General features: G+C 50.3%; 1 protein-coding gene and 1 pseudogene across 9 annotated transcripts; both read right to left on the bottom strand.

Annotated features, from left to right (window-relative positions):
* Positions 1–1039: 1039 nt before the first annotated feature.
* On the bottom strand, positions 1040–24712 carry HSF1 (heat shock transcription factor 1). 8 transcript variants are annotated; one of them, XM_079132201.1, is made up of 14 exons: positions 24393–24711; positions 6361–6469; positions 5862–5998; positions 5553–5677; positions 4269–4344; positions 4134–4195; positions 3932–4028; positions 3687–3841; positions 3297–3560; positions 2823–2909; positions 1992–2097; positions 1848–1913; positions 1707–1776; positions 1040–1635 (listed from the first exon to the last, which is right to left on the bottom strand). In XM_079132201.1, the coding sequence occupies exons 1-14, from the start codon at positions 24507–24509 to the stop codon at positions 1430–1432; spliced, it is 1677 nt and encodes a 558-aa protein (XP_078988327.1). In that variant the 5' UTR covers positions 24510–24711; the 3' UTR covers positions 1040–1429. The 8 variants fall into 8 exon arrangements, with proteins under 8 accessions (XP_078988327.1, XP_078988328.1, XP_078988329.1 ...); XM_079132202.1 differs by having other exon boundaries at positions 3687–3823; positions 24393–24708; XM_079132203.1 differs by lacking the exon at positions 1848–1913 and having other exon boundaries at positions 24393–24712.
* Positions 6478–11939, bottom strand: LOC306656726 (kinetochore protein Spc25-like; annotated as a pseudogene). Its single transcript has one exon. The product of its transcript is annotated as a kinetochore protein Spc25-like (transcript).
* Positions 24713–24816: the final 104 nt, after the last annotated feature.

Here is a 24816-nt window from a genome sequence, read left to right as displayed (position 1 = left end):
GTGGGGCCTTCCCTGCCCCTAAGCATGGACTGTCTGGGCCTAGGGCACCCTTTCACCTGGCACAGAGAGCCAGATGAAGACTGGAGACCCGAGTACCCCATCTTCCCATCTCCCCAGATGGGACAGCTCAGCAAGGTGGGCTCTAGGGTGCACTGCAGAAGGGCCTGGCCTGTCTGCCCCCTGCCCTCATAACCCACTTCTTAGTGCTCTGGGCAGCAAGAGCTGGTCTTGTGATCCTCAGAGGGACACTTTGTCTCCAGACCCTGCCACATGGCCAAGTTGTGCAGAGGCCACTATATTGGCCTGTCTCATAGGAGGGAGGTCTAGTGCTGGCTAAAAATACAGCCCTCAGGCCTTCAAGTCATGGCCCAACAAGATGGGTGCCTGAGGGGTACCTGGGTGCTGAGAAGGGCAGGGGGTGGTCTCAGGCTTGTCCCTGCTCCATTAGCAAACTGCTAGACTCAGTCCTCACCTCTCTGGCCATGACAGTGTTGAAAGGGTAGGTTAACTGGGGACTGCTCTGTCCTGGCTGGTTCCCTTCCCAGCAGAGGCCTGTCTAGGACAGTGCATAGTGGGTGACACCTGGAGGGAGAGAGCTTTGGAGCTGACTGGCCTGACTTTCACACTATAGGGGCTCCTATGCATCCCCCAACCCCTCAGCCAGGAGATCCTGACCCAGGAGATAGGGCATGCTCCACAGCCACCTGTGAGCTTGCCTTCCCCCTCTTCTGCCCAGACCCCATGGAAACTACTGAAAGCTTCCAAAAAAAGACCAATGCCCTGTGGATAGAGGGGGTCAGTGTGACCCTGCCAGGAGATACATGGAGCATGCTCACCTGTGCCCCCTATCCCTGAATGGACATCTTGGGAAGGGGTGTCTTGCTGACAATCAGGGCCAGACAGGCCTAGGGCACTGCCAGCATCTGCCCTGCAAGGCTATCACTGCTCAGAACTGCAGTGACCTCTGGGGTCTTCCCCTGCATCCCCACCTCCCTAAATAGCCCTCAGGGCAGGAGGAATCACATAGGAAGCCACAGCATAGAGCTTGTCGGTTTATAGATCTCTGCTCGTCTTGTCTGTCCGTCTGTCTGTCCATCTGTGTGTATATATTTCTCTGTGAAGGGGAGAGGGGGAACCTCTTGTAAAAATCCAAAATACAATTCTATGAACCTGCAGAATCAGTTCAAGCGTGGTTGTGAAGCCCCAACCAAGCCATGGGGATGCGGGGCTGGGCAAAGGCAGCAGGTGTGCAGGCCCAACGGCCCTCACGCTGGACTGGAGGTGCTGTTCAGCCCTGAGCCCCTCTTCCCCAACTGGGGCTATTGAAGCTGACCCAGGGTGCCCAGGACCACGTGTGTGTCCTGCCTCCCCAAAACCTGTCCTTGGGGTAGAAGCAGGCCAAAGGCCAGCCCAGTTCCTCCTGGGATCTCTAAGAGACAGTAGGGTCCTTGGCTTTGGGGGGCTCAGAGCCCGTCAGCAGGGAAATGGTGGGATCATCTGTGTAGTCGTCTCCCTCGGAGAAGTAGGAGCCCTCCCCTAGCTCGAAGAGCACAGGTAGGTCACTGCTCCCCGTGTCCACAGCGTCCGGGTCCAGCAGGAACAGAGGCTGTGCCGTGTACTGCACCAGCTGCTTCCCTGTGGGTGGGTGGGGGTCAGGGTGGCATGGTTGGTGGGAGGGTTGGGGGCAGGCACAGGGCTTGGCTCACCTGAGTCAGGGCTGTTGTTCTCTGCCTCAAGAGGCTTGGGGGGCTCCTGGGGAGACAGGAGCTCCTGTATCTGTGGGGTAGAAGGAACATGGTAAGGGCTGCTGCAGGTGCCCCCGCCCCCCACCCTGCCCGCCTACGCACGCTGGCCAGGCTGCTGTCAAGGTCAGGCAGGCTCATGTCGGGCATAGTCACGGAGGGGCTGAACAGCTGCAGGAGGGAGGGAGGGAAGTCAGGGCTGGCTTATAGAGAGTGGGGCGGAGCAGGGAGAAGATAGGGTGGACTCACGTCCAGCAGGGCGCTGGTATCCACACTGAAGCCATGGCTGGTCAGCATGGTCTGCAGGTTGTCCAGGTTGGAGTCCATAGCATCCAAGTGGTCACTGAGCTCATTCCTGGCCCGGGGTGAGTGGGCAGGTGAACCAGAGCCCCAGACACACTCCTGTAGAGAAGGGCTCCCCCTTGGCAACACCCGTTCCCTAGAAGGGGCCCCTCAGCACCCCCAGCATGGGCTGTGGGGAACAGTGTGTATGTATACAGCTGGAAGGTGCTGGAAGGGCAGTGGTGAGCCCTGTGCCCGCCAAGGCTACTGAGGGAAGGGTGCAGCTTGGCCCACGGGGCGTAAGGCCTTGCGGGGTGATCACGGCTGGTGCAAGAAAGAAGCAGGGACAAGGGGTTCAGCTCCAGTGCAGTTTTTCAGGCTTGAACAAGGTCTTGCCACAGCACTTGGAAGAGTAAGGAGGGGAGATGGGCTGTGCTCAGTGTGGCTGGGTCTGACCCTCCCCTGGTGCTAGTGGATGTATTGGGGGGCTGTGGGAAGGACAGCCAGGATGGATCTACAGGTGCCACCGGGCCCACCCACCCTGAGAGGAAGATCAGCACAGCAGCCTGGATCCTGCCTGCAGTGGTAGCTGGGTTGGGGGAGGGGGTTTCGTCCCAGTCAGGGCCATTGGCCCAGGCCTGGAAAGTCAGTGAGGATGCAGAGCCTGGGAGGCCCTCCTCTGGCACCCTTGACAAACAAGGTAAGTGCTGTGCCCAGGTCAGGGTCTGGTTCTTGGCTGCGGGAGGGGCCCGAGCTCTGACAGAGCCCTCCTCCCTCCCCAGTGGGGGCAGCGCTAACCCTGGCTGAACACGGCCATGCAGAAAGGAAGAGGAGGGGCAGGGGAAGAGGCGGGCAACCCCAGACATCTGTGGAGCGCGAGCCAAACTGCAAGATACAAAGACAAGAGCCCCCCATTGCAGGTGGGGGCCGGAGGGTGGGCTCTGAGCCCACCATCCTCATTCACTCAGCCCCTGGGCAGGGCCTAAGGGGTCAAAGCCAAGCCCGCTCACCATCTCTTGCCGCCAGTCTGGGCAGCATGACAGGCAAGGGCCCTGTGGTTTGCAGGAGAGGGTGATGGTAGCTAAAAGGGTGGCCGGAAGGCAAGGGCCCTGGGTTACAGAGTGGTCTGGCCAAACTTAACTCCCTCCCCGGTCCTAAGCCTGTTTGCTTACTACTAGCAAACGCTGTGCCGGGCTCCAGGGCCTGGAGGTCTGACCTCCCCACCCCCTAGGACAGTCCCAGCTCAGGTCCAGGCTCAGGGGAAGCGCTCACTTGTCCAAGCAGGCTACGCTGAGGCACTTCTCGGGGGCCGAGGTGGGTGGGGATGAGGGGGCGCGGCCTCCAGCATCAGTGGGGGCTGTGGCTGAGGCAGGGGCAGGCTCACTCTCCCGCAGGATGGAGTCGATGAGGGCAGTCGGGGACAAGGGGGTGTCCACAGAGGACGGATGCCTGGGACTCGCCTCCTCCACCCGGGGGCTCCGAGGTGGACTGGGGGGTTCCTCCTTGACACGAACCAGGGGGCTGCCGGACAGGGGCCTGGACATGTTGGGGAACACGTTAGCAGGAACCTCATCAGGCCCCGCTCCCTCCCAACTCCACCCTGGGCTCACAGGGGCTGGTCCAGTGAGGCGACAGGAGGGCTGGGGGGGAATACAGCCCCACCTCTCATCTATGCTCCTGCCTGGGGAGGCCAAAGGGCTGGTGGGAGCAAGCTCAGTGATGTCGGAGATTATGGGTCCAGAGCTGGTAACAACATCTGGGGTATAGAGACTGGAGCTGCTGTAGGCTGGAGATGGAGCCTGCAACAGAAGCAGGGGCTGGGCCACACGTAGGGTGTGCTGTGGCAGCCCAGGTACATGGAGCACCCCGCAAACCTGTGGGTGAGTCCTGCCCAGCTTGGTGCTTACCGAGTATGGGCCTGGACCATGCACATGCTCCAGGGAGTACTGTCTGCCATACTTGGGCACTGAGTGTGCTGAGCTGCTGTCACTCAACATCAGGGGGCTGTGAGGAAGGGGTTGGGGTTAGCTGTTCGCCAGGATGCAGCAGATGGAGGGCAGGGAGGACCCAGGGCCTGAGCAGAGGGTACAGGCACCCCCAGTGCCTCACATCTTTCTCTTCACCCCCAGGATTCGGTTCGACTGCACCAGCGAGATCAGGAACTGAATGAGCTGTGGGGCAGAGAGGACACAGTCACCCTGGCCCAGCTGTGGAGGGACCCGCCTGCCGCCAGCCCTGCCCCACCTTGTTGACGACTTTCTGTTGTTGGGCATGCTTCTGCCGCAGGCTGGCCACCTCTCGCCACAGGGCTTCATTCTCACTGCAACACATGGCTGGTCAGGCAGGCCCACCTCAGCAGCCTAGGCAGGGGCAGCTTGCAGCCCTCCCCTGCCCTAGGCCGGTACAAGGGGGTGTGGAACAAAGGGTGGGGCCCGGCGAGGGCTTGCAGACAACAGTGCTTCTCCAACCTCTGCTGTTCTTTCAGGGAGGGCAGAGGTAGGGCATGCCAGGCACCCACTGATGCTGAACCCTGGGGTGGGGTGGGGGCGGCAGCTGCGGGGGTTCTTTGAGCTTGAATCCAATCCCAGTCATCTGCCCCCACTGAGGCCCAAAGGATCAGGTTTCTGAAAACCTAGACTTCAGATTGCTGAGTGACATATGGGGTGCCCTGCATCTTGTGGGGGATTCAGGGTCCTGCACCAAGTTTGGGGGTGGCCCTGTGAGGGTAGGGATTAGCTGCCAAAACACGGTCCCCCACCCAGGTAGGTAAGCAAATCGATGCGTTCCTGCTGCTCTGGGGGGCTGGCCTGGCAAAGCCCACATCTCCTTGACAAAGAAATGGCCCCCTTCCACATGTCACGGTCAGTGGCTTCTGCTAGACCTGATGTGGGGAGAAGGAACCCAGGGCATCTTTTGCCACATGGGTAGGGTCCCTGAGTCCCCAGGGCCTCAAAGTGGATAAGAGACCCGTGCCTGTTTCTCCATGCTAGGCTGCCTGCTAAGCCTCCAGACCCCTGAGTTCTGGTTGAAGAGGGAGTCACAGGATGATCATGTGTGGCCAGACATACACAGGCAGAGATTCCAGAAGGAACCTGAACTGCTTCCTGCCCTAGGCCTGGGAGGAGGCAGCAGTGGGGCTGTTGACATTGTGCTGAGTGATACTGGGAGGAACCAGCAGCGGGAGAGCAGCTGACCCAGCCTGGGGACTGCCCTGCTTGGTTTCCTGCTGCCCTGGCCTTTAGGGAGGGACTTGAAGGGCAGAGTTTGTACACTCAGATCCTGTGGAGTGGAAGCCCAGCTAACCTGTGGCTTCAGGAAGCAGGCAGAGGTCCATCTTCCCAGAAAAGGAGGACAGTTCAGCAGGGGTAGAGGGAAGTGGTTCAGTGCCCCTCCTCCCAAGGTCGGACAAAGAAGGCCCCAGAAGTCATGGCTGGACAGTGGCTCTGCAGGAGGTCCTCCTCATCCCACTCCCTAGCCCCCAGGACACATCCATGCTCCGGACCCACCCCCTGGAGACACAGGACCTACTGCTTCATGGCCAGGAGCTTGGAGTCCATGCACTCTTGCTTCCCTTTCATCAGTTGCACATCTGTCAGTAGCTTGGTGACGCTATCCTGTCGGATCTTTATGTCTTCACTCTTCAGTGTGGACACCTGGGTGGACAAGAGCCTCAGGAGGTCCCGGATGTGGCTGGTTCCCATGCTACAGCTGGGCCCCAAGGAGAGTGGGAAGGCCTGGGACACAGCAGGAAGGGCCAAGGGGTGGCTGGGGTGGGGTCAGAAAGGGACAAACGAGGAGGGAGGATAAGGAAGTCTGTGCTTAGGGCCAGTCACTCACGCTGGTCACTTTCCTCTTGATGTTCTCAAGGAGCTGCTCCTGGCCACGCAGGAAGCATGGGTGCTGGAACTCAGTGTCATCCCTCTCAGGTTTGACCAGGCCTCCCTGCTCAATGTGGACCACCTTCCGGAAGCCGTCTGCACACACAGGGTGGGAGAGCTCTGTCTGAGGCCAAGTGAGGGGAGGCCCCTGGAGAAGGGCCATGCAGGGCTGTGGCCAGAGCCCATGCTCATGGCAGCTGGGAGACCCTGTTCTCACACAGCTCCCCATCCTGCATGAGTTGTGGCTAGGGCCTCACAACTCCTCCCTCCCTGGGAACCCCAGGTTTACACTGTGAGGATCTTCCAAGAAAGAGGTGCTTTGCCCCAGCCCCCATGTGTGCCGGACTCCAGGCCCTGCCCCTGGTCAACCTAAAGCATTGACTGGGGTAAACATGCCGGGGTCTGCCTCCCACAGACTCCTAGAATGGGGCACCCGCCCAGCCAGAGTGGGCACTCACACATGTTGAGCTGCCGCACGAAGCTGGCCATGTTGTTGTGCTTGAAGTACTTGGGCAGCACCTCCTTGGCGAACTGGCCTTGGTCAAACACATGGAAGCTGTTCCCACTCTGTCAGGAGACACAGCAGGCCACATGTAGCAGCGACAGGGTAGTGGCCTGTGACTCCCCTCCTTGGGTGGTGGGCAGTGCACACTCCCACCCTATGGGGCTGCTGGAAGGCAGAGTCTAGCCCAGTACGCGCTGGCCCTCATTCAGAGATGGGGTTCCCTTTTCCAGTGGTTCCTGGATGCTGAGTTCACATTCATGCAACACCATGCACTCTGTTCCACCCTCTGGGGACGACATGTAGCTATGATCAACAAGAAATTCCTTAACAGCAGCTAAGAGTCCAACTGAGGCAGTGGAGGAAAAGAGGGGCAGACGTCCATTACTCTGGAGGAAGGCACAGCTGTGCTCAGAACACAGCCTCATTCTTCCCGCAGGTGGGATGAGAACCAGATTGTCAAACACTGCCTGTACTGCCCTTCCTCTCCCAGTTCTTTCCCAGCCCAGAACTCAGCCCAGAACCCATCAGGAGGGACTGATGGGGAAGCCATGGTGGCTCAGAGGAGGCATCAAATATGGTGGGGCCCACACAGTGGAGGTGGGTGGCAGCTTGTGGTTGTACCTGACCCCATCAATCAATCCATTAAGGACAGTGGAAATGGCTTCTCCTAGACAGGGTCAGGATACAACATGGGCAGAAAAAGACAAAAAGAGCACCACAGTGCTGGGTTAGCACTAGAGCTGCTTTCTAACACACAGAGGCATGAAAATAAGCTTGAGTATCAACAGTGGTGTGAGAGAAGTGGTGGAGGAAGGGACTACAAAGCAGCAGAGTGACAGCAGGTAAGAAATGTTAAGTCAGTTTTCCCAGGGCTCTGAAAAGTAACCAAAGAACGGCAGCACGCTGGAAGCAGTTTCTTCAGGAGGAATAGCTGTGTTGCAAGAGCATCGAGCTGCATGGCTCTTACTGGCCCTGTTGCTTTCCCTCTCCTGCAGTCTTGAAACCAAGGGCTGCAGCCACAGTGGGGAGGCAAGGCTGCAGGGCAGGCCTGCAGCTGCTGTAAAGCCTGATTCCAGAGAACACTCACTAGCTGGTGGTGGTGGCAGCTCCCTGGAAGAATCCACGTGCAGGCATGGCTTTGACCAGGCTTGAAGCTCTCCCAGTGCAAAGAAGTCATTTTCCCCTAGGAGTGTTTGTTGGAACACCTAGGGGTTATTTTTAAAGGCTGTGGCTGCTCAAGGCAGCATATAATACAAGCTAACTAGAAAACTTAAAAAGGAAAAGCCAAGCCAATGTATGGTGGCACATGCCTGTGATCCCAGGGGCTTGGGAGGCTGAGGCAGGAGGATCACAAGTTCAAAGCCAGCCTCAACAACTTATTGAGACCCTGTCTCAAAATAAAAAGGGCTGAGGATGTGGCTCAGTGGTTAAGTGCTCCTGGGTTCAATCCTTGGTACCCAAACAAACAAATAACCCCCCCAAGACTCCAAACACCAACAAGAGCAACAAAAGGAATAGTGGTAAAGGAGGAATCATTAGGGGCTCTGAGAAGCCCCAAGTGTCCCTGGGAATCCAGAAGCCATGTGTATGTGTAGAGCTGGAGCTGTGCACACACTCCATGGACCCCGGAGGCCCTAAGTGGTCATCTCTGGCTGATCTTGAAGTGGGCTACCCAAGAAGTGAAGGATGAAGTAGGGCTGTCCACTACTGTCTGGGTTGAAGGTGTTCTAACACAGAGGCCCTGGGGGACTGGGAAACTTACTGCTTCTAGACATTTGTGATTTTGCCCCAACCCCTGACTAAACTAATGGAACAGAGACTGTAGTGGCCACCAAAAAAGAACACAGGCTTTACAGATTAGTTCAGGAAAAACACCAGGCAAATAAAATACCAACAAATACTGGGGAGAGGGAGAATCTCATCCCCAGAGTTTCTGCATTTGATTAATTAAGTCTATTTTTCAATTAAAAAAGTCATGAAACATACAAAGAAACAAGAGGTTATGGTCCATACATTGGAACAAACAGTCAATAAAAACTGCCTAAGGCCAGGCGTGGTGGTGCACATGTGTAATCCCAGCAGCTTGGGTGGCTGAGGCAGGAGGATTGCAAGTTCAAAGCCAGCCTCAGCAACAGTGAGGTGCTAAGTAACTCAGTGAGACCCTGTCTCTAAATAAAATAAAAAAAATAGGGCTGGGGATGTGGCTCAATAGTTGAGTGCTCCTGAGTTCCATTCCCCTAGGCCCTTCTCCCCAAAAAGAACACCACTATCAAAAACTGTCTAAGAAGTCCAGATGTTGGACTTCTGAGACAAAGATTTTTTTTTCAGCACTGGGAACTGAATCAATGGGCTATACTCATTGAACCACTGAGCTACGTTCCTAGTCCCTTGGATTTTTCTTTTTGAGACAGGGTCTCAGTAAATTGTTGAGGCTGGCCTCAAACTTGTGATCCTCCTACCTCATCCTCCCAAGTTGCTGGGATTACAGGTGTGCACAACACCCTGACCAATGAGAAAAAGTTTTTAAGCTAGCTATTTTAATTATTTTCAAAGAATACATCTGTCGAACTAAAGTAAAAGAACAATATCTTGCCAAATGGAGAATTTCAATAAAGAGGTAAAAATTATAAAGAAGCATCAAGTTGAAATTCTGAGGTTGAGAAGCACAACTCAGTTTAATAATTCACCAGAGGTACTCAAGAGAGATGTAGGCAGGGAGAAGCAGGAATTGACAAACCTGAAAACAGGTTGACTGAGATTACAGTCTGAAGAAAAGAAAGAAGAATGAATACAAATGAACAGAATGGCAGAGACCTGTGAGGCACCAGGGCACATACTTGGGCTGCAGGTGAGGCTCAGAGGCAGAGCCCACGCTTAGCGCTGACCTCTGGTACAGGGGGCAAAAAGTGCAACTTATGTATAACAGGAATCTCAAAAGAAGAGGAGAAAGAACAAAGAGAATGTATTTAGAAAACATTGCCAAGAGCTCCCTATATTTGATGAAAAACATCCAAGAAGCTAACTGAATTATAAGTGGGATAAATGAAAAGGGATTCAACTAACACACTTCCACACGGGAACTGCCAAACGCAAAGAGAGAGGGAGTACCTTGTAAGCAGACAACAGTCATCACAGCTGAGAGCCCCAGGCAGTGGACATCAGCAAAGCTGCCCTTTGAATATCTTTCTTTCTTTCTTTCTTTCTTTTTTTTTTTTTTTTTTTACAGTTTCAAATCATTTATTTGAATTCCTGTTAATAGATTTTGTCAAGCAATCTCTGACCTGGGAGTACTCCTCAGAGGGAGAACCTGGGCTGGAAATGACCTCGTAGAAGAATAGTGATTTATGACTCAAAAGATAGAAGGGGGTTAACAGTCTTCTTCACCTTCAGATAAAAGTTCCTGGTAGTAGAGCAGCAATTAAGATTGAGATGTCCTTTCCCTCTGGACTAGGATGGCAAGAGGACATATACAACAGGACACACCGAACCTACCAGGAAGCCTTCACAGTCTCTTGCTTCATTTAGATGCAGGGAAAACATAAATGGACTCTCAGGATGCTTAGGGTCACTGGTATTGACCAGTGAATATGAACTGCAGTTTATCACCATAAATTTTTCTAATTTCTAGTCCCAGTCGATCTTTATATAAATCTGCTGATTTCTGTAGTCTTTTCAGTCTCTCTTCATTAGCTTTGTTAGCACTAGAAATAGTTTTCTTCCTAAAATATTCTTCCTTAAGATCCTGGAGTTTTGTAGTTAGTACTTCTAGTTCCTGTTTTTTGCCTTTTACTTCAGTGATCAACTTTAATAGGTTCTCCTTTTTTTCTTGAATGAGCTTATTCTGCCTGCAGATCTGATTTTGATATTCCAGAAACATCTCAACCATTCTTTCTTCTTCCTTCAATTTCACCGACAGTTTTTCTCCAAGTGCTTTGATGGAGTCCTTGTAGGCATCTCTTAGACCCACTATCTGACAGGGGGTGTCACTGAAAATGTTTATGAACTTACTTCCGAATTCATTTATACTTTTATCAAAGAGTGCCAGTTCATCCTCCGCCATTGTGTAAGACACTTGACTGAAAGGGGTCAGCCCCGATGCTTTCCCCAAACCAGATCTGCACTACCTTCAGTCACCAGCCTGTAGCCAGACCTAGCTCCGCTTCTGCGCCAAAGTTCCAATTTCTGAATTTATTTCTTTTTAATATATATTTTTAGTTTTAGGTGGACACAACTATACAACAACACCTTTATTTTATTTTTATGTGGTGCTGAGGATGGAACCCAGGCCCTCACATGTGCTAGGTGAGTGTGCTAACACTGAGCCACGACCCCAGCCCAAAAAGTCGCCCTTTGAAAGTGAAGAGGAGATTCTACTTCTGGGTCAGCAGCATGAGGTACTTCGTGGAAGTTTCTCCAGTGAAACCCCAAAGCTTACTTAGACCTTCTGGCATCTAGCAGTGAGATGACATCGACTCAATGACACCTGCTACAGCTGGGGGTGGTGTGCATCTCGCGAGAGCCACACCACCAGGATCTCACCCCAGCACTCCAGGTTGAAGAGATCACATTCTGGTTTAGTTGGGACAAGAGGGCAGTTGGCTCCCTCACCATGCCCACAGATGGGGATCCCATTCCAAGTCCAGCAGTCAAGAAAATCAGTGGCTACTGCTCAGCCCTGTGCCCAGAGTTGTGGCTCCAAGTCTGTGCTCAGGGGAAGGGTGATCCTGGAGGAAACGCTCTGCTGCCACTGCAGGGAAGCACGCACCCTATCAAGTGTGGGCAGGCCCGGGTCTCAGTCGGGGCACCAGGCAGGCCCTAGACCAGCCTGCTGTACTGGGAAGGGCCAGAACAAACCTAAGGCTGACCTGAAACAGTCACAGCTCAACCAACAGACTCCCCTGCCTACTGTGGAGGGCAGGCTGTGCCCTCTCGGAGATACTCCACGATGTACAGATTAACCGTTTTCAGGCTCCCTAAAATTGATGTAAAGGTTACTTCATTTTGTAAAGCAGTGGTTTGCCATGAGCTACTCCATTTTGAGTTTAAGTGCTGAGATGGAATGACTCTACACCTTGTTTGTACAAGTAAACAACCACCATCTGCCAGGCACAACCATAAGGCATAGACTGAGATAAATTAATCATTCCAAGAAGAATGACCACTCGTGAATTTATCAAATTAACCACAGCACACACTGGCATATCAAACTCACATTGGAAAAACCAAGCCCATGAGATTATCGAACATACTAGACCACCAAATAAAGCAAACCCCTCACCTGAGACCAATAAAAGGGAGGCACTCCAAGACTAGACATAGTGGCACCCTGACCCGATTAATTGGTCACTGTTCACTAGCCTTGCCCAGGAAAATTGCTATAGCAACGAACCTCCCATTATGTCCTTGGGTTTTAGCAGAGTGCGGTTTCTCCTGCCCATGACAACCATGTGAGTCCCACTCCAAGCTGACATGGCGAAACTGCCGGACCCCTGGCCTAGAATAAGCTCCTGCAGCCAATGGCTGACAGCTCTGGCCCTGGTTCTGATCGTATCTGACCGCCTGCAGTGGCTGCCTTCTGTCTGCTCGCTGCCCTTGCTCTCAGTGCAGCCTCCGCGCCCCCTGTGGCCACCTTGACCCCTTCTTAGCTGTTCTGTGGCCTGCGTGTGTGTCACTGTGTGAAGCATGATGTGCGACTTGGGAGCTACAGACACTAGCAGTTAAGATGGAGTAAGAACCTGGGATTGCCTGGCTCATGACCACCAGGTGATCTGCACGTAGTCGGTCAACTGCCACTGCCCAGCTGTGAGGCCTGCGACTTTGCTGTCATTCAACACATTCTGATAGCGTGGAAAGACAGGAACACCTGTGGCCTATGCTGATGACACTACCAAATCAGAAACACCTCCAAAACAACAGCTGCCCAGTCACCTCCACCCAAACCAAACCAAACCAAACCAAACCAAACCAAACCAAACCAAACCAAACCAAACCACCTCACCGCTAGTCAGATTTAATTGCATTTGACTACCCAACCATCTGTGGCCCAGGGCATTACAAAAAAACAAAGGCAAAATTAGGCAGTGATTACAGGGGCTGGAAGGGTGGGTGTGATCCCTGCAAGGCAGTGAATAGAGACCAAAGAAAAGTAGTCTCCCTCAAGCTGCCAGCCAAGTCACAGCAGACAGGGATACAGCAGGAACGCACTCAGGAAGAAGGAACCGCCACCCCAAGTGTAGCCTACCATGTGTCAGCTAGAATGGAAGACTGCACAGAAACAGGAGAAGAGTGTCAAAGGAGTGGGGCAAAGCACTCACTGTGCCAGCAATAAGGCAAGGGGAAGAGAAAGGATGGGAAAATTTTTGGAAAATCTCACATCTGTGGATTCAATGGTGGATTGAAAAAAATATATATATGTATATTGAAATGACATTTTCCCTGAATTCATTCATTCTTTCTTTTTTGGATAGGGGTACTGGTTATTGAACCCAGGGGTGCTTAACCACTGACCCACAATCCCAGCCCTTTATTTATGTCTTATTTAGAGAGAGGGTCTCCCCCTAAGTTGCTGAGCCTGACTTTGAACTTGCGATCCTTCTGCCTCAGCTTCCAGAGATGCTAGGATTACAGGTGTGAGCTTACAAAAATATTAAAAACAAAACAAAACAAAACAAAAAAAAACCCTCTACAGAATATGTAGAGACTTTTTTTCCTAGTCATGATTCTCTAAACAATACAGTATAACAAGTTCACATAGCATGTACACTAGGTGCTATGTGTCATCTAGAGGGTGGGGGTGTGGTTCAGTAGTAGAGCTCTTTTCTAGCATGAGCGGCCCTGGGTCCTATCCTCAGCACTGCATAAAAGCAGAAAAAAAGAAAAGAAAAATGTAAATCATATACATATGATTTAAAGTACACAGATGTGATGGCCTATACCTGTAATCCCAAGAGACTGGAGGCTGAGGCAGAAGGATCCAAATTTCAAGGCCAGCCTGGGTAAATCAGACCATCTCACAATTAAAAAGGGCTGAAGGGCTAGGGAGATAGCTCACCTGGTAGAGTGCTTGTCTTGCGAGCTACAAGGCCCTGAGTTCGATCCCCAGTACCGTACAAAAAAAAAAAAAAAAAAAAAAAAAAAGGGGGGGGTGGGGGGCTGAAGATGTAGGCCAGTGGTACAGCATACCTGGGTTCAGTCCCCCGCACTGCCCCTACCCACTAAAGCATATGGCAGGAAGTGTAGGTTATATGAAAATACTACACCGTCTAATACAAGGGACTTGAGGTTCCTTACATTTTGGAATCCAGGTGGGGATCCTGGAAGCAATACCCTGTGAAACCAAGGGATGACTCTTATTCAGTTTTCTCGAGCAGCTGTAAATGGTATTGAAAAAATCAATTTCCCATTATCCATTGCTAGCATGCAAAAACAAAATAGGTTTGTGGGTTGACCTTATATCCAGTGACATTGTAAAACACATTCCTCAGACCTAGTAGAACTTCTGTGAACTCAGGGCTCTCCACGCAGACAATCTTAGTATGCATGCAGACAGACAGGGTTGCTTCTTCCCCTCCAATTCCAATGCCTTCCTTTTTCTTGTCTTATGATACTGGACAGAACTTCAGCAAGAGGCAGAATAAAACCAGTGAAAACAGATATCGCACCTTGTTGATCTCAAGGGAGAGCACTTAGTCTGCCATCACTGAGTAGTTAGGTGTGCTCTTTTTTCCTGGTACTGGGGGGTGGAATCCAGGGATGCTCTACCACTGAGCCACATACCCAGCCCTTTTTTAAAATTTTGAGACAGGACCTTGCTGAGGTTGGTCTCAAACCTACAACCCTCTTGCCTCAGTTCATTGGGATTACAGGCATGCAGAATGAGCCTGCTCAGGTGTGGACTTTTTTTTTGTAGACACTCTGTATCAGGTTGAGGAAATTTCCTATTATTCTTAGTTTTTTTTTTCTTTCTTTCTTTTTTAATATCACAAGTGTCCAATTTGATCTTCTTTTTGAACAAATAATCCAATCATGTTTTTCCATCTTTATACTACTGATATGGCAGATAATGTAGGTTGATTTTCAAATGCTGAACTAACCCTGCGCTCCCAGGACGATCCCACTTGTGATTTCATTCTTTTAACACAATGCTGACCTGATCTGCTATATTTTGTGGAAGTTGTTGTAAGGGATAACATTTTATAAGGGAAAATGTTGTCTGTGGTCTTCTTGGAGTATTTCTTGTTTAATTGTGGTATCAGAGTAACGCTGGTCCCATAAAATGAAAAGTAAATCATTTCTGCCTCTGCTAATTTCTGCAAAGATTGTAGAAATTGATGCTATTTATTTTTCAATTGTTAGACTTAGTCAGTGAAATATTTTGGGCCTGGAAATTTTTTACAGAAGGTTTATAACTGGGAATTCAATTTTGTTAATTGTTTTAGGACTATTCATGTTGCTATTCTGAGTGTGACTTGTAGTTTGAGGTTTAAAGAATCGGTCCATTTCATTCACACTGCCAAATTCACAGTACTTCCTCCTCATCTTATTACCTGTGGAGTCTGTACTGATGCATCTTTTCTTCCTGATATTAGTAATTAGTATGGTCTCTTTTACTCTTATCATTTGTGCTATGAGTTCATTAACTTTATTATTGTTTTTCTCAAAGACTCAGCTTTTGGAGTTTGTTTTATCATTTTTCAGGTACAGTGCTTTCTTCTGTTGTCTTCACTTTCTTCCTTCTTGCTGTGAGTTTAATGGCACCCCTCTCCTGCTTTCTTAAGAGTGCTAAGAAGGTCACTCTTGTGGAATGAACCCAGCACTTTGCACATTAAGCTAGCACAAGTGCTCTGCTGCTGAGCTACAGCAATGGTCCCTTCTTCTCTAATATAATCACTTAATGGGGTACATTCCCCCATAAGCACTGCTTTACTGTTTGGAGATTCTCCTGCTGCTAGTCTGTCCAACAATTTCCGGTTTAATTCCTTTATGTTCCGAAAACACACTGCATGATTTTAGTTCCCTTAAGTCTCCTGAGCTTGCTTTCAGGGCCTTGAACACACTCCATGCTGGCACAGGTCCATGGGACCTGAGAAGAGACCGGGCTCTATTGCTGACTGGAGCATATTCAGGTGTCAGCAGGTTGAGTTGTTTGATGTGTTCACGTCTCCTCTATTTTGAAATTCTCTCAACACCAATCCAATCACCATGAGAATGCTGACACGCGTGACTGCACCTGCAGGTCCAGTTCTTCCAGCCCTGTCCAATTCTGCTTTAGTTCTTCTGCTGCTTTGTTGCTAGGTGGACATGTCAGGACTGCCATATCCCCTTGGTGCACTCACCCTTATTCTACCCGAGTTAAAATCCCAGCCCCAGTATAATGCCCCTCTTTAAGGTAAGTTCCTTTGCTCGTAGGCCTATTTTAATTGATATTGTCACTCTACCCTTCTTTTGGTTAGCGTTAAGAAGCACAGTAGTCCCTTCTTATGTATGAGGGATACATTCCAAGATCTCCTGAGGATGCCTGAAACCACAGGTAGTACTCAATCCTATACATACCATGTTTTCCTCTACACATACACCTATGCTAAAGTCCAATTTATAAATTAGGCACAGTGACAAATGAATAACTACATAATAAAACAGCACAATCATAATGCGATAGCAGTGATGTGATGTGCTCTTTCCCTTCTTACTGTACCTAACTGATGGAAACGACAATGCCTGAGGCAAGACGAAGCGAGGTGAGTGAAGCAGGTGTGTGAGACAGTGCAAGGCTACACCCGAGGATCACTTGAACTCAGGCACCACGTTTCCCGACAGTTGGCCTGGCACTGGAGACGGCTGCTATAAACGACTCCTAGGCAGGCGTATGTGTGGTGCAGACCCACTGAGGGAAGGGACCATTTGCATTCTGGGGGTCAGCGTGAAGCTGCCTTACACTACTCAGAATGGTGTGTCATTTTAAACCCACAAGTTGATTATTTCTGTAATATTGTATTTGCTATACTTGAACTGGGGTTGCCTGTGGCTAAGGGGGAACCACCACAGGTTTTTCCTTTATTGACTGACTGACTGATTTTGGTACTAGGGATCGAACCCAGGGCACTTCACCACTAAGCTGAATCCCCAGCCCCTCTTCATTCGGTTGAGCTGGATATAATACTTTTATTATTATTTTTTTTAATATATACTTTTGGTTGTTGATGAACCTTTATTTTATTTGTTTGTATGTGGTGCTGAGGATTGAACCCAGTGCCTCACACATACTAGACAAGTGCTCCACCACTGAGCCACAACCCCAGCCCTTAATTTATTTTCGTGTGGTGCTCAGGATCAAATCCAGCGCCTCACGTGTGGTAGGCAAGCATTGTACCACTGAGCTACAGCTCTGCCTCCCATTTATTTATTTACTTAATTTTAAATACTTTTTGTTGTAGCAGGACACAGTACCTTCTTTTTATTCACCTGTTTTGTGTGGTGCTGAGGATTGAACCCAGTGCCTCACATGCTAGGCAAGTGCTTTACCAGAGACACAACCCCAGCCCCCACGCCCCACTTCTACTTTGAGACAGGGTTTTGCTAAGTTGCCTGGGCTGTCCTCAAACTGCTGCAATCCCCTGAGCTGCTGATTATAAGCATGTACCACTGTGGCTGGCTTGACAGTTCATTTCACTGGTTTAACTTCCTTCTGGCTTCCCTGTTTTCTGATAGGAAATACAAAGCAACAGGTGCCACTGCTGCCAGATGGGGCCATTTTTTCTCTGGATCTTCTAGAATTTTCAGTTTGCCTCTAGTTTTCAGGAGTTTGGTTATATCTTGGTTTTATCCTTCTTTGAGGTATACTGAACTTGAACTTTTGGGTTTATATATCTTTCGTTTAATTTGTGAATGTTCAGCTGTTATTTATTTTTCCTGCACTTTTCTGTTCTCCTTCCGGGACTCTGATGACACGAGGCCCGACTGCTGAGCTGTCTCGAGTCTGTGAGGCCGTCTGCTTTCTCTCCCGGTTTTGCCATCCTATGGTTATCACTTTCACTGACTTTCTTCTGTCACTTCCATCTCACTACTGAACCTGTCCAGTGTTCCTTATTTTGGTTACTATGATTTTAAGTACTAAACCTTCAATTTGGTTCTTGTATATAAGTTAGATTTTCTTGCCAAGACTTACTTTATACTCATTCCAAGTATGTCTACCCTTAGTTCTTGAAGTGGAATTTGCAGTCATTCTTACCTTTTGTTCTTCTGTGTGCCGTTTCCTTTATTTTTCTGCTTGCTTTTAGGGCTTTTTATTAGTCTTTTTCAGAGATTTGAACATGATAGTCCTCAATATAGCTTTCTTTGTTCTTATTCTAGTTGAGATTCATTGCTATTCTTAAATGTGTGGGTTTACAGCTGTTCAAAAATTTGGGAAAAGAATGCATTCCTGTAATCCCAGCTGCTTGGAAGGCAGAGGTAGGAGGATGGCAAGTTCAAGGTCAACCTCTGGGTAACTTAGCAAGACTGTGTCTCTAAATATAATAAAAAGGGTTGGGGATGCAACTTAATGGTAGAGCACTTGTTGGGTATGCACAAGGGTGAGTCTGATCTCTAGTACTACGGGAAGAGTTCTGGCAATTCTTTCTACATTCTCCTCTTCCCTCTTCTGGAACCTCAGCTGTCTCAGTCTGTATGACTACATCCGAAAGACCTCAGATTTCCAACCTCCTCTCTATGCACTGCAGTTGATCACTTCTGTTGTTTCTCATTCAGTCATCTTTGTTAATCCTCTCCAATGAACTTAAAAATAACCTTTCAATTTTAAATTTACAGAGAAGTTGGGAAGATTGTACAGAGTCCCCACACACTCCACACCAGTTTCCTTATTACAAACATCTTGCCTTAGCAAGGTGCATCTGTTAAACTAGACACACTGTGAAGCAAAGTCCATACTTTTTCCAGATTCCTCATGTCTTCTTTTGTTTCAGTACATCATCCAAAATATAACATTACATTTAGTTGTCATGTCTCCTTCAGTTCCTTGGGACTGCAACAGTTCCTCATACTTTCCCAGTTTGATGACCTTGACAATTTTGAGAAAGACTGGCTAGGTATTTGGCAGAATGTCCCTCAATCTGGATTTGGTATTTTTCTTACAATCAATTGGGGCAGACTTTGGGAGGATGGCCCCACTGTGTCAAGAGCTCAGCTGTCAACAGGACTGTCACCAGGGACACCAATGTTGATGTGCTGGCTGAGGCTGTGGTGTCCAAGGTCCTCTGTGAGGCTCCCTCCCCTCTCTACAGTGCTTCTCAGAGGTAGCCCACAGCTTGAGTGTGAACTGTGTGTGGACTCCCTGAGGGGAAAGGATCTATGTAAGTAATTTAGAATTCTTCTGCCTAGATTAGTTCCAATGATATTCTGTCCAACTTGCTTCTTTTTTTCCTACCTTCCACTTCTCAGTCTTCATGTTTTGGCTTTGATTCCTTGAGCACACAGAGTATTGTTAAAATTGTTTTAATGTACTTGTTGCTCATCCCATCAGACCTGGGCCTGTTATTTTGAACTCTCACTCTCCCATGACAAGTTACACTTTTCTTGCCTACTGGATTATCTACTGATTTTGACTGGACCCAGAACAAGGGAGTTTTATGTCATGTGTCTGGATTTTGTTGTCTGTAAGAGTGCTGCACCCCATTTAGGGCAGCCTGGCTGTCACTTCAAGGCTTACCTCCAAGCTTGCTCCCATGGTATCTGGAGTACCCTTCATACATGGACTGCCAGCACATCTATTCCGAACTGTAGCTCTCCCAAGGTCCCTGCTAAGCCCTATGTGTGTTCATTCAAAGTGGTTTCTCCACCCTGCTGGCGAGAGCGCAGCCTGTGGGCTTGTGAGCTCCAGCTGCTCACACTGTAGCTCTTCTGCAGCGCTTCCTCCATTGAAGGTGTTCTTGGGCTCCATAAGGGCTCACCATCTGCATGAACAAATTGGTATTCTGCCGAAACCCCAGGGAGTTCATCTGCTGATTCCCAGATATCTTTCTTGGCCAACTTCCGTCTCTATGCCACCATGCCCCACAAGTTCTAGCAGCCTCAGCTTCCCCTAGTCTGGGTTGTTAGCTCTCCCTTTTTGTACCTAGGTCTGAAATCATCCCACAGAACGTCCAGGCAATTGTATATTACCTCAGTCCTTATCTGTCCTCTAATGCTTGAACACTGTCCAAAGTGAACAAGTCTGAACCTATTCAGTTTCAGAGGGTCTGCTGAATGAGGAGCAGAAAACTCAGTGTTTCATCTCTCTGTCTCAGTGGTTCAAAGGCTCTCCTTTGCTAACCATGGGTAATTCTGGAAGGTCATAGTTTACACTTGAATATAATGAAAACTGGAATTATGGAAGGACCAGGGAAAACTGGCTGCCTAGTTATTGGCTGTTGAGTAATGCTCCTGTAGTCTGAAACATGGTAGTCAATAAACATGAGTCTTACTGTGAACTATACCCAGATATGTTCTACCACCAAGCTACACATCCAGTCTTTTAAAAATTTAAGACAGAGTCTTGTGCCCAGGATGGCCCCAAACTGGAAATCCTTCTGCCACAGGCTTCCAAGTCCTCAGTCACCATGCCTGGCTATGGCTTTGTTTTCTTTCTTTTCCTTTTTTTTTTGCTACAAGGGATTGAACCCAGGGGCCCTGAACCACTGACTCACATCCCCAGTATCCCCCTATCCCTTTCATATTTTATTTAGAGACAGGGTCTTGCTGAGTTGCTGAGGGCTTAGCTAAGTTGCTGAGGCTGGCTTTGAACTCTTGATATTCCTGCCTCAGTCCTCTGGGGTGCTTGGATCATAGGCGTGTGTCACCACACTGAGTCTGTGGCTTTATTTTCTATAGCACTGTTGACAACTTGAAATATATACAAAATTCTCCATGTATATGCTTTGCCTGGAGCAGATCTGTGACTCTGCATATCTTCTCAAAGGACTCTGTGGTACCAAAAGGCTAACAGTCATAAATTTTATAACGTGGCTTATCTGTTCTTTTCAAGTAACTGCCCAGTCACAAGCCCTTCCTCTTTTAGCCTCCCTGTACATCCAAGGATGGGGCTTGAAATGTACTCTGGTTTCCTGGCCTTAGCTAACTGACCACTCTCTGGGTCCCAGGAACTGGGATTAGAGAATTAGGAAGTCTAGGTAGTTGGTTGCATAGGAAGCCATGCTGGCCTGGTCTTGTGGCCATGAGGGCATGAACTGAAGAAATCCATTCTAGAGAGTGAGATTGATGGGAGGGTCCAAGCAGGTACAGAAGAGCAGTCCATTTCTGGGCCTCCTTCCCCAGTCCTAGTCTTGCCATTCTCTGAGGGTCAATTTGTACTTTTCCCAGGGGTGCTTTTCTTGCTTCTGCTCATGCGTGTAAGTCAGGTGCCATGACCAGCACACTCCTCCACATCCCAAGAGCACTGAACACATGCAGGCTGCTCAACTCTGTTCACTGTAGGTTCAGCCAAGTTGGAAGGGGGATATTGGCAGAAGCTACCAGTGCTGCCAGGCACAAAGAAACACTTGGGTGCTGAGCTCCTCACATTTTACAAAGGACAACCTCTTGCTCCTGCCAGACCTTGGTTCTCCTAGGCTCTGGTTTTCCCTTCCCATAGGCTAACTCCTCTGAAAACAAGCAACTCCCAGGTGCATGTTGATCTTCCTGGTCCCTTGATAAAGGGTTGTGAGCCAACACTAGTTCTGTGGTGTCAGATGGGCCCATGTTGCTGTGGGCATCTGCTTTCCTCCAAGGTTACCGAAACCCAGGCCTGCAAAGACCTCTGTGCCCTGGGCTCCACCTCTATATCCTCTAACTCCCTCAACTCCTCAAGGTAGGAAGAAACATACAAAGGTTACAGCATAGAGCTTGTCAGTTTGGTCTCATTTTTCTTTGTGTGAAAGGTGGACCCTCATTTGAAAATCTAAAATATGACTATGAATCAGCAGCCTTGGTCTCTGTAAAGGTGGCTGGAACCTCACTAAGGAAGAAGGTGGGCAGGGGTCTCCTGCTGCCCTCTGTTTCCAACAGCTGGGTGACTCTGGACTTATGTTTACCATTTTCTAGCTCTTAATTTGGTAAGATTCTTGATGTCTTTAAGCCTGAGTTTTCTATTTATAAAATGGAACTTATGTCACCCACTTGAATGATTGTGGGTAGAAGCAAATGAATAGGCAAGAAGCATAACCCTGTCTGTAACATAGAGACACCAAACGTGCTGTGTACCATTCAATGGTCAATAACCCAGCAGCACGCATCACAGCCTGCTTGAGGTGTGTGGTTTCCAGCACTTTGGGCCCACTGCCACGTCTCCAAGGGTGGGGTCAGTGGGCCTGTCAGTTCTTGTCGGCTGTCTAAGAATGAGCTCACCTGGCTGAGAAAGCGCAAAGAATAGGGGTAGCTTAGCTTGTCCTGAGAATTCTGGGCACAACTTGTGGCTGACAGCTCATCTACTTTCAATCATATAACATGTTTACTTTTTAAGAACTAAAAGAAAAACTTAAATAAAAATAGAAATTAATTGTAATCTCACTAGCCAGAGATAACCAAGATTACTGTTCTTATTTCCTTCTAAAAAAGATGGCATGATCTTATACAAAATCAGGATTACACTGAACCTGGGTATGAGCCTTCATTTTTCACTTAGGCCTGGACATTTCTCACTGCTTTGAGGGGACCACAACTCTCTAGAGTTGTCCCGAATCCTGCAAGGCCCTATCAAGAGTCTACTTGGAGGACAGAGGAACACAGGAAGGTAGGGAGGTCTCATGCTTTGTTTATGGAGCTACCTATTTACCCAGGTAGCCCTGATCTTTGTACCTTTGGGTACTGGATCCGGGGGCACCTTTGGGACAAGTGTTGAGAAGCTGGCTAAGGGAGGACTACCCATGTCTACACTCATACATTCTTGTGGATCCTACTTGGATTCTAACCTATGGTCACCAAATTTCCTCCACAGGGCAGATAGAACTGCACTGTCCCCCAGGACCTGCCTGGGAAAGGTATCTGTAAGTAAATAAGGGCTGGATGTGGGAATGAACATGAGGATACATAGTGCCATAGCCCCCACTGCAGAGTTTCCAGGTCATGAACTATTCTGTCCCTCGGTGGCCTATCCAGGCTCAGTACAGGGCTTCTGGGACTGGAAGGTCTTCTCCACATATTCAGCCAACATTCTCCCTCCAACTGGGAGGATGCTTTTGGGCAGAATAGGGAGAAGTCTTCCAGCACCAAGGAGAAAATAACCGAGTGGGATCCTCAAAGCCTTCTGAGGCCTCTGAGGGCAGAGTCAAGGGCAGTTAGCCTATAGGAGGGTCCATGCTGGGACTCTGCTGACAGAGGCCACTGGGCCAGTGTGGATGCCCTCAAGGTCATGGGGACAGAGACATCATCTTCCTTTTCTGGGTCAGTCAGCTCCAAGAAGCTCTGCAGTCCCTCCCTGCTCATTCTGACAAGGGCTTCCTTCCATTTCTAAGCCAGAGTTTGGTTCCAGCACTCATGCTAGCACCCAGTGCTGTGTCCTGCATTAACCACAGATCAGGAAGAACCAAAGCTTGAGATCCATCAACTCCCTATCCCTCCCCAGGGAAAATATGTCAACAGGTAGTGTGCTGCTGTGGGCGGGGGCTGGTCACAGGTCTGATCAGATCTGACTTCCAACTCAAAGGCCCTCCCCAGAACAACCCGCAGGTCCTGGAAGAATGTACACTGGAACTTTACCCATAGGTCTCTCAATCTAAAGGCAAAAACAGCCGGCAGATTACTAGGCAGGATGGACCTTCTTAGCGGGATAAGGCTCAGAATATTCCAGAGCATCTCTGATGCCCGCCTCCACCTGGGTGAGACCACTTCCTTTGAGCTAAGGCTAACAAGGTAGAGATGGAAAGAAGCTAAAGGGAGTCAGAAACGTGGTGCCATTTTCTGGGGTCAGGAGAGTTCAAAATCTAAAAGAGGTGGCTGGAAAACACTGCTCCTTTTTTGGATCTGGGGAGCTGGGAAGGCCCACATAGAGGAGGTGCCATGGAGACAAACAGAGTTTCCACCAACAGTGAAGCTGCATGGTTTCTAGTCTTCTCTTTATTCCCACACACAGTTTTTTCTTTTGGCACTTGGAATCGAACCTAGGGATACTCTACCACTAAACTTACTCCCCCAGCTCTTTTAAAGAAATATTTTTTTTTTTTTTAAGAGAGGGTTTTCTCTTGCTAATTTGCTTAGGGCCTTGCTAAATTCCTGAGGCTGGTCCTGAGGTTGCCATTCTCCTGCCTCAGTCTCTGGGGTTGCTGGGATCATAGAAGTGCTACACTGTGCCAGGTATATTCCAAAATACTCTTTACAGAGGGCACACCTTCAGTAAACCCACAACCCAGAGGCAGAGAACCGGACTTCCAGCTCGGGCTAGGTTCACGCCCAGGCTTTTCTTCATTCCTGACGACTGAAGGGTCGGGTGTGTGGAGGGGCGTGCTCTCGGCACCAGCAGAGAAGCCCCGAGTTCTGGCTTGCAGGAAGTCAGGCAGGTTTGGTGGCACCCGGCCTGTCACAGTTCCTCTAAAGGCTCCCTCTGGGTCGCTGCGGCCTGTCCTCAGGCCACCATTTGCCAGCCCTGGGCCCTGACTCCCTCCCGGCGTGACCTCTGCAAGCTCGAGGTCTGCGGGCAACTCCAGAGGCCCGACGCCGCCCGGCTGCCAGGTGGCCTGGGACCGGCCGGCCCGTGCGCCTCGCTGCCCGCCCTCCTCGCGCCACGCGGCGATCTTTCTCCGACGCGCGGGCTGGGCCCAGGGCCGTCGGGAGCTGTCCCTCTGCGAGCCTCGCGCGGGAGGACCGGAAGCCGCGTCCGCCGCGTCCCAGGCAAACCCTCTCTGGGCTCTGGGTCCGGCGGGCTCCGGCCGCGCGGCCCCGGGGAGCGAGAGGGCCGCGGCGGCCAGGCCCTCCGCGGCAGGGCCCCTTCCCGCGGCGCCCCGCTCCCGCACCCGTCCCTACCGGGCTCCAGCAGATGAGTGCGTCGGTGTCCGGGTCGCTCACGAGGGTCCAGAGCTTGGTCAGGAAGGCCGGGACGTTGCTGGGCCCCGCCGCGCCGGGGCCCATGGACAGATCCATCTTGTGCGACGCGGCGGAGGCAGAAGTGGCGGCCACGAAGAGGGGCCGAGGCAGCGTTAGCGCCGTCGCCGCGTCTGTCTCCCGGGCCGCACCGCCGCCCGCTGCGCACACACTATCCTGGAGCCTCGCATGGCCGCCGCCATCTTGTGACGGACGCGCTCCCGCAGGCGCCCCGCCCGCGCGCGCTCTCGCGCGCAGGCGCCACAACCCGCGCCGGCGCCGGACCGCCCCCGGGCAGTACGCCTTGCCGCGCGCCTGCGCAGGAAGGCCCCGCCCCCGAAAGTCGCCAATCAGAGCCGGTTGGGCG

Source organism: Sciurus vulgaris (assembly GCF_902686455.1).
Source record: "Sciurus vulgaris genome assembly, chromosome: 1".
In the NCBI taxonomy this organism is placed as follows: domain Eukaryota; kingdom Metazoa; phylum Chordata; class Mammalia; order Rodentia; family Sciuridae; genus Sciurus; species Sciurus vulgaris.
Note: the sequence above shows the minus strand (reverse complement) of the source record. Positions and strands in the feature narration are given on the sequence as shown.